This window comes from Priapulus caudatus, unplaced genomic scaffold, assembly GCF_000485595.1.
Source record: "Priapulus caudatus unplaced genomic scaffold, Priapulus_caudatus-5.0.1 Scaffold93, whole genome shotgun sequence".
NCBI lineage: Eukaryota > Metazoa > Priapulida > Priapulimorpha > Priapulimorphida > Priapulidae > Priapulus > Priapulus caudatus.
The window spans coordinates 361,157-370,168 of record NW_014577154.1 but is presented as its reverse complement, the minus strand read 5'-3'; the positions used below and the strand labels follow the sequence as shown (position 1 = coordinate 370,168).

Genomic DNA, 9,012 nt, shown 5'->3' with positions numbered 1-9,012 from the left:
AGGGGGGGAAGGGAGGGGAAACTAGGGGGGAACGGGGGGAGTGTTTTTTTACCGTACCACTAATTAATGCGTAAAATCGCCACCACACCATAGACGGTATTTGGGGTTCTTGTATATATAAGATAGCCGAGTCGGTGTACAGTTAGTGTTGTGTGTGGGCCAGTACTGTTTGTACTTGTGTGTTGTCTGCAGTGCATGCGTGGCACGGTAAAAATATACGCGCTGGTTTTCCTGGCCGAATTGGAATTCTTGACGATCGATTCCCGCGCTGGCAAACTTTTATTGTGGTGGAATTTAAACGGGGCGGAGGTAATTCAAACGGGGCGCAACGATTCAAACGGGGGGGGGAGTTTTTCCAAACGGGGCGGGCGCGCCCCGTTTGCGCAACGTGGGGAGAACCCTGAATACATATATATATAACATATATTATTGACCTAAATACAGTTACAACACAAGCTGTTGAACTATAGCCCATATTTCTATCCAGTTATATTTACAGGTTATACATTGTGCACCCTGTTCGATCACACTCACAATCTGCATGATCACATTCACTAACCTGGAATCTGTCGCACAACATATATGATGATTTCTACAAATGATAGGAGATTGATCCGATGCTCGAAGTCTGCTAGGAAGTTTTCATACAGCTTCATGAGATCTGTCTTTGCTGTGAATTCGGTATTTTTCACAAATGCCATAACTTTCACTGTTAACTGATGCCATAATCTGAAATTAAAACAAATTTATGTCTTTTTTCTTTCAGATCACAACAGATGGTTGTAGATTATTCACTAGCAGTATAATATATGACTTAATCGTACAATGTTTTGTAACTCACTAACTGCATGACATTGAAATTGAGCGACCGCCAAGATTGTCACTCAGCACTCTGGTAGTGATGTCTGATAGTGATACTGATGACAGTGACGTCTTATGTCTGATAATAATATGATTATCATACCTTCGTCATGTTTCGTAAACCATTACTCGTCAAACACATGAACTGAATTACAATGTCATCCGTCCCAACAAAGAATGCTATAGATACTCGCTTTATCCCTGGACAATACCAACATGGATTGCCCTACCACCTACTACCAAGACTGCTCCTGATGTGGCTTCATTTAAAAACTTAATTAACAACAACAGCGGTAAAGAAAACGTGAAGAAAATTTATACGCTGTGGCTATATGCCCGGCAGCCGGGCACGGTCTTCGTTTTCCTAAATGCCCGGCAGTTCTTAACCCTAACTCTAACCCTAACCCTAAACCTAACAAAAACCCTAACTCTAGCCCTAAACCTAACCCTAACTCTAGCCCTAAACCTAACCCTAACCCTAACTCTAACCCTAACCCTTGTTTACTTGAGATAACGCTAAAAATTAAAAACTGCCGGGCATTTAGGAAATCGAAGACCGTGCCCGGCAGCCGTCAGATATACGCCGGCTGCCGGGCATATAGCCACTGTGAAATTTATAACATCAAAGCGATCCATATTGACATATACGTCTATAGCCACACCAGGCGATTAGTACAGTACCAAACTGTCGTCACGATCACGATGTATGACCCATGAATAGTATTCAAATCCCATAAATAAGACAATGATGACTCAGCATAGACACTGAATACACTATCACTATCAGTATCACTTCTACACGGACTCAGTCGAGGACGAGAGAAGAGGCTTTCGTGCTTACTTCTTATTGTACAGTTCTTCAAGCTTTGACCACTCAGCTGCTAGCTCACCACACGAAGTCCTCTGTTGCTCAGCTAAATAACCGGTGACGTCTCTCATTCTGAATTTTACAGAAAATCATATATTTGACAAAACTGCTAATCGTGCCGGTGTTTTGTTGAAATTCGTCGTTCACTTCTTCACGCTACTGTGGCGCCGTTGCTAATGCGCATGCGCAACTCACTGCGCCATCGACGCCAACATTTCTACCTTGTCTTTTGTTTTGGAAAGTGACTAAGACAAATCCAGGTAATCCAGTCATTTAAGCTATTTAAGCTATAGTAAACTTTTCACGTCCCGCGATATAATGCGTCGGTGATATCTTTATTTAATGTTGTAACTGTTTTGATTAATTCACTGACAAAGGGGTGATTGTTTAATGAAATCACTTCGAATGTGTTTTTTGTGTTCTGTATTTCGTCCTTAGGCTAGTCGACTCATGGTAGCCCTGCTACAATCTAGTTTAGTAGTCGGATATCTCATTACCACGCTAACGTAAGAAATAGTTATGTTTTAGGATGTGTTAGTTACTATTACTAATTAGTGTTGCCTTTGAATTTGTAGAAACACGTTACCGTTACTGTTGTTAGGTCGTTGCTGTTGTTTGTCAGACTCGCAGCTAGGGCCTGCATACCTCCCAACTCTCATTGGTTGATACAAATATAGTTAATTTTTAAAATTAAATTCTAAGTAGTGTTAGGGTTAGGATTAGGGTTAGGGTTAGGGTTAGGGTTAGGGTCACAATGCACCATAAAAGGAATTATTAAAACAGGAGTTTCAGGCACGTGATTTGTATCAACCAATGAGAGTTGGGAGGTATGCAGGCCCTAGCTGCGAGTGTTTGTCAGCGACACATGACATGGGCCGGTCTGATCAGCCTTGAGGCTTGGGAACATAAGCCCAGCAATTTATGCAGGCAAAACATGAAAGAAACAATCAAACGTTCTGTGGTTGAACGAATAACGTACTGCAGTTAGGATTTACAGCGGTAGCATAATATTTTATCTTCCCAGTTTTGTGGTGTGTTAGAAATTGGACGTGGATATTCGTCCGAGCATCTGACACCTGTTCGTATGCGCTATTCGTCAGAGCAGTTGTTGCGCATGCGCTGTTTATGTTGTATTACATAAATGTAATATAATGCTAGTCTAGGGAGTCGCCTACTCTCTAATCCCAACACCACAACCACAAACCTAACCCTAACACTAACTATAAACCGACTCGGATCTCTTATATACTTGAGTCATAGTACCAAACACTATCTATGGTGTATAACCACATACGCACGTATGTTCACAGCCATAGGGCTGCCGTAGCAAAATGCTCATAGCAATTTAGCAGACTAGATTTCAAAAATTTTTGGGTGGTGGCCCCCCCAGACTCCCCCTTCACACTTCGTACCTCCGGCACTCGTGCCGTACGCCTGCGGCATACAACATCAACAGCGCATGCGCAACAACTGCTCGGACGAATAGCGCATACGAACAGGTGTCCGATGCTCGGACGAATATCCACGTCGTTAGAAATTATATCATAAGGCCCCATAAAAAAAGATGTTAGTTTATCATCCCCGCCCGCATCACTTTTTCCGCCCGCATTTTTTAATTCAGATTACCGGTGTTGTATTCACACACCGGTTTCAAGCCAATTCATTCGTTAGAGTGTTAGTCCTTCTTGACATTAACAATTATAAATATTACCTTACTTTTATATAGCTTACCTACTTCTTTATACCTGTGTCTCTTTTAAAAAGTACCCTGCGGCATTTTGCGCTACGTAATTATTGCTTGTCTTGATTGTTTTTGTGCCCACGGGGCCCACTTGTACTCTTTCTTTACTATTCTATTGTTAATTCCATGTTTGTGTTTGTGTTCGGAAAAAAAAAAAAAAAAACCCCGCCTCCCTCATCACTTTCTTTAGATGACAAGGATGATAAACTAACATTTTTTTTTATGGGGCCTAATACATGTTGAGCTGTGTTGTTACACTATCAACTTTTAGTTAAAAAGACGACGACTTGGACAACTTTTCAACGTTCTAGCAACCTTTCTATGGTGTTAAATTCAAAGCATTTACATTATCGACCATGAGTCGTCAAACATTTCAACGTTTCGCCCCGCAATGTGAGTGTGTGGCGATGTTGATATTGATAACTTGATACCCATTTTTGCCGCCGATACCAAAAACGTGCGGAAATTATCTTCTCCTGAGTGGAGAAACAAACACCTGATTGCTATTATCTGAGTGGCTGCGTAGCAAAAAGTTGATCAACTCGATGACCACAAGTTGAGAAAATAAAACATGTTCTAATCTCTCAACTAGTTGACATAGTTGATGCACTCAACTTTGACGTTTACACTACCGACTTTTAGTCGATTAGTTCAAAAGTTGATAAACTCGTCAACTTTTCAACAGATTGATGATATAGTGTAGTGTGGGGTAGTGTGTTACATCATACACTCAACATAACTAGTAAATAAATGTACCGCTACATTTTCCACATATTTAGTATTACCTGTCACGCAGGGGTCAAAATTAGCGGTATCCCGATATCCGCGGGATAGTAGATTCTTGTGTTGGATACCAGATTTCAATGCTTGGTATCCTGCCGGGATAGTAAAAAAAAATCGCCAAAATCGGGATAGTGGTTATTGAGCATATTTGCAAGCGTAAGCGTGTAAAGCCCGGCGCACATTGCCGAACATTTTGCTCAAAAACATCGTAGCAATGTTCCATGAAATGTTGGGAATGTGCGGTGGGAAAAGTCGCCGAACATTTGTTCCGAACAATGTTTCTGAAGGTCGGAAATGTTTGATATCTCGAACATTGTTCGTCGAATGTTCGTCAATGTGCGCTGAATGTCGAACAATTCTAGTAACATTTGTAAAGTAGTAACCAATAGCAGCACGATATGTGGTCACATGATTTTTGTGCCCAATCATGCGCCAATCACGTGACTCTTTACAACACAGCTACTAGACAGCGCCAGGAGGTTATTCGCTGCAAAATGTTCGGCAATGTGCGCTCAGCAATTGTTCACCCGCACATTGCCAGACAAAAACATTTGTTCGGACGAACATTTGTTCGGGAAAATGTTCGGCAATGTGCGCCAGGCTTAAGCGTAGCCGATGTTGATCATAAATGTGATGTGTATACATTGTATCAAGCGAACCAGACAATGCGTCTAAAGTTTAGACGCATTGTCTGGTTCGCTTGATCCAATGCATGCTATAAAGTGGTGTATAGGTAGGGATAAGTTAGTAAGCAAGTACAGAACGTGTTTGTAGTAAAAAATCTCAAGTTTTGTCTGTCAGATTTCAAATTAAAACAAAAAAATTTATAAATTAATAAAAATAAAAATAAAAATCGAATTTCGACCCCTGCTGTGGAAGTGGCATAGTTTTAATGGTGTTGTAAATTGTGTTAACCTACTATTTTTACACAATAACTTCACACCTATGCACAAATTGCAGAGTTCTTGGCAATTGTTTCTTGTTGTTGACAGTGTATATATCACACTGCCTGAAATCAGTTACATCACACCTGGGAATACGATCGTATTTGTCGTATTTATATCGTACGAAGGAATTGCATAAACATACAATAACTTTTAAAGTTTTTATATATTTATCTTACTATTTTCCCTTATAATTAAAGCCCTGCCACTTTCGCAGGAAACTGAGTTTGTGGGAGGTCAACAAGTTATGTAGTTTATTAGATAGGTTATGTGATTTTAATGTAAGACACTACCCAATCAACTTACAAAGTTACAGTAAATAATAAAACCACATAAGTGATCTAGAAGCAATTATTTACAAAACTTAGGCTAGTACTGTTAAAAGTGCTGGTGGTGCTATGTACTGCATGACTTATCCAGGTCCACCACCACTTATGAATACCATGTATGTATGAGAAGGATATATGTGTGTATATATATTATATATATATTTAAATAATTATATAGGTTAAAATGAAAAGTGAATATTTCTTTTTAGTTGCTTGACATATTAAATGTAACTACACATTATTTTATGTTGGTATTATACTCGAAGTAGTTTTTCGTACAATGATTTACAAGATAACTTGCAAGATAAAGAAGTGAGTGCATATGAATACATTTAACCCATGAATTTGTTTGTAACATCACTAAACACAATTAATTGTGCAGAATGTTAATCATAGCACTACGATGACACGATGAGGAATCATGACTTAGTCGGCTTACCTGCCGTTCAACTCTATGCCCATAACTTGTGACAGAGTTCCATTAACCAGGGTAGGCAGAGACAATTTTTAATTGATACTTAATGCATTTTATATACTAATTGGAATGTTATTGAATATATGATTATATGTGTGCAAGTACTTGTTTATCTAATAACAAACATTCTTTTAATTTTTGAATGCTTGATTTATAATAAGCTAATAATGTTTTATTGATATTTGCTCTCTAAAGGAAGGCTGATATTCAGAAAAGCAATATGTCTGGCGATAGTACGCTCGTCGACATGGAGACGGCTGCAGAGCTTCCGGTGGGAGACGTCGACGGACAAGTAGTAGAAAGTAGCGACAACAAGAATTCCACAGACGTGTGGGGGGCGGGTGACATGTACGAGACGCAACTGTCGAATAGTGAGCACCACGACAGCGTGGAAAGTAAGTCGGCAGACATTGCCACGGACCAGTACGACCCGGCGTTGCCCGGAGACGCAGTGGCACAGGAGCCGATGGACATGCAATTTATTTCCGCGCCGGTGGACGCGCAATTCGTTTCCGCGCCGGTGGACGCGCAATTCGTTTCCGCGCCGGTGGACGCGCAATTCGTTTCCGCGCCGGTGGATGCGCAATTCGCTCCCGCGCCCATGGACACGCAATTCGTTCCTGCGCCGATGGACGGGCAATTCGTTCCAGCGTCGATGGACGCACAAAGTGATTCGGCACCATCCGACGTTAACACGCTGGAAGCCTCCAACGAACAAGTGCAACCTGGCGTTTGTAGCCAGGTCAGCGAGGCGATGGTATGCAGTGATTCGGAGGGAGCCATCGCCGAGGAAACGCAGAAGGAAATCGCGGAGGCAGTGGAAGCGCCTTTGTCGCAGGACGCGGTGGAAGCGCCTTTGTCGCAGGACGCGGTGGAAGCGCCTTTGTCGCAGGACGCGGTGGAAGCGCCTTTGTCGCAGGACGCGGTGGAAGCGCCTTCGTCGCAGGACGCGGCGGGAGACGCCCATCCCTGTGAGGATCCCGCGCAAGACGCGCCGCCGTCGGATCGTGATAGTAAACCCGGCGAAGCCCCGCCCGACGCCCTCCCAGACTCCACTGAGCAGCAGCAGGTGACGATGGAGGAGGCGGCGGGGGGGGAGGACACGCCGGTGGGGGAGGGCACGCCCGGTGAAGCGCAGCCCCTGCCGGACGTCGCCGAGCCTGAGCCGCCGGAGGAGGAGAAGCCACCGGAGGATAAGCCTCCGCTGACGAGGGAGGAGCTGCTAGAGGAGAGGAAGAAGAGGAAGGTGGAGCGGCAAATGCGGCTCGCCGAGCAGAAGGGCATCACGGAACTCGACAAGTTTTGGAAGGCGGTGGTTGAGAACCCGTCGGATTTCACAGGTTGGACATACCTGCTGCAGTATGTGGAACAACAGGTAACTATTAGTACATGCTGACATGACTTATATTGTTGGCTCCTTGGCACCTACGTACATGATACTGTCACTTAGCTTCCCAACTTGGCAGATCAGTGTTTTATGCCAACTTCCAGTTTAATTCTACAAACCCTGGGTGTTCCATTTTAATTTGAATGTTAATGGTTATAATATATAATTTTGATAGTCTGACATTCTGGTCGTATGTAGGCATCATTTCCCTTCATCAGAGTAACTCGCATCTGAACTGTAGTGTGTAAATGAGCCCAAGGTTATAGTACTTTTGAGTGTGGATCAACAGAGATTTCAGTCTGCTTGGTGCCAAAGACAAGGGTTTGATACAATACAGGTGTTTAATTAAGCACTTTTCTCTCGTGTTTTTTAAATAGCGCAATGAATAAATTACTTTGATAGAATTCTGGCATTGTTGCAATATTTCCCGTGCTCTTGCAGGCAAAATGGAGGCAATGTGGAAACCCACAATTTGAATTATATTTTTCATGTATTTGTCGCATGTAAAAACGAGTTATGTTTGAGATCGTGCCTATCATTTTTTAAGATGTTTTAGGCTTTGTTTCTTGTCAAATAATTTGATACTTGTAGGAGGTAAGAGAGCGAAATGTAGCGGCCGCTCCTATACTACTTTCCACCATGTTTTTAGAACGCACTGGAGGAGGCGCGTGAAGCATTTGACGATTTCCTCGACGTGTATCCGTTTTGCTTTGGCTATTGGAAAAAGTACGCCGACGTCGAGAAGAGACACCAGAACTTGGAAATGTCAGAGGAGGTATGTTGCAAGAGCGCGGTTTAGACGTTTACCTTCTGCATGCGGGGTCGGTTGGTTAGTTGACAGCGAGAACCGCTTCTTGGTCAGCGATGTAGCCTAATTCACAAAGTGCTGCATGGATCGGATTCACTTGCAAGTGATTACATATAAATACAGACACTTTGTCGGTAATGCTCCTGTTGCCCTAATTACCTAGGCTGTAAACATCGGAAAGCCATGGAATCGTAGATCAGTTGAGTCAGCTGCTCTGGTACTGGGTCATTAGAAAGATAATATCTGGAATAAATCGGTGGGGGGGGGGTGGAACGCATGTTACTATTGTTAGTAGACATGATCACTTCAAGATAAAAATTACCACGAGTTTGTGCTGCTATGGTATATAACCAGTGCTCGAAATAAGAAGAAAAAATGTGGTTATCCTGCGGACAACCCAGGCATCAAATCAGGTTGTCCGCAACAATTTCTGGTTGTCCCAAAAAATATCCCCAAATCTCCTATTTTCAAGCACATAATAATATGGTCAGAAAACACCCAAAAACAGTGGCGTAGCTAGGATTTTTTAACAAGGGGGGCCAAAAACAGCGAACTGCGCAAAATAGTGGATGACTTAATATTTTAATGGCTCCTCCGCCTCCCTCTCCACACCCTACGGATCCTCTACCTCTCAGCTCTGCAATCTTTGTTTTGGGTGCCATGCGAAAAGGCGACATATTTGTTCATTGTTCTCTCCTCCCAAGATCAAGATATGTACCGGTAATTGTTCAGTGGCGGGTCTAGGATTCCAAGGAGGGGGGGTGAAAAACAGGCGGGGGTATGGGGGTCCTCCCCCCAGAAAATCTTGAAAATGTA

The 9,012-nt window shown here is 42.8% G+C and overlaps 2 protein-coding genes across 4 annotated transcripts in view; one reads left to right on the top strand and one right to left on the bottom strand.

Annotated features, from left to right (window-relative positions):
• LOC106804934 (26S proteasome non-ATPase regulatory subunit 13-like) overlaps window positions 1-1,895 on the bottom strand; it is an 8,395-nt gene extending 6,500 nt beyond the window's left edge. The window contains exons 1-2 of the mRNA XM_014806344.1: window positions 1,703-1,895; window positions 560-729 (exon numbers count right to left, since the gene is read on the bottom strand). Of these exons, the coding sequence (XP_014661830.1) occupies window positions 560-729; window positions 1,703-1,800 (268 nt within the window). The 5' untranslated portion in view covers window positions 1,801-1,895. The remainder of the gene's footprint in view (window positions 1-559; window positions 730-1,702) is intronic.
• An 8-nt stretch (window positions 1,896-1,903) lies between these two features.
• Window positions 1,904-9,012, top strand: part of LOC106804932 (pre-mRNA-processing factor 39-like) — a 28,338-nt gene continuing 21,229 nt past the window's right edge. The window contains exons 1-4 of one of the 3 annotated variants that reach the window (XM_014806341.1): window positions 1,923-1,989; window positions 5,923-6,016; window positions 6,197-7,376; window positions 8,038-8,163. In XM_014806341.1, coding sequence (XP_014661827.1) covers window positions 6,222-7,376; window positions 8,038-8,163 — 1,281 coding nt within the window. In that variant the 5' untranslated portion in view covers window positions 1,923-1,989; window positions 5,923-6,016; window positions 6,197-6,221. Of the gene's footprint in view, window positions 1,990-5,908; window positions 6,017-6,196; window positions 7,377-8,037; window positions 8,164-9,012 lie in introns of all 3 variants that reach the window. The other 2 variants (XM_014806339.1, XM_014806338.1) reach the window with 2 other exon arrangements.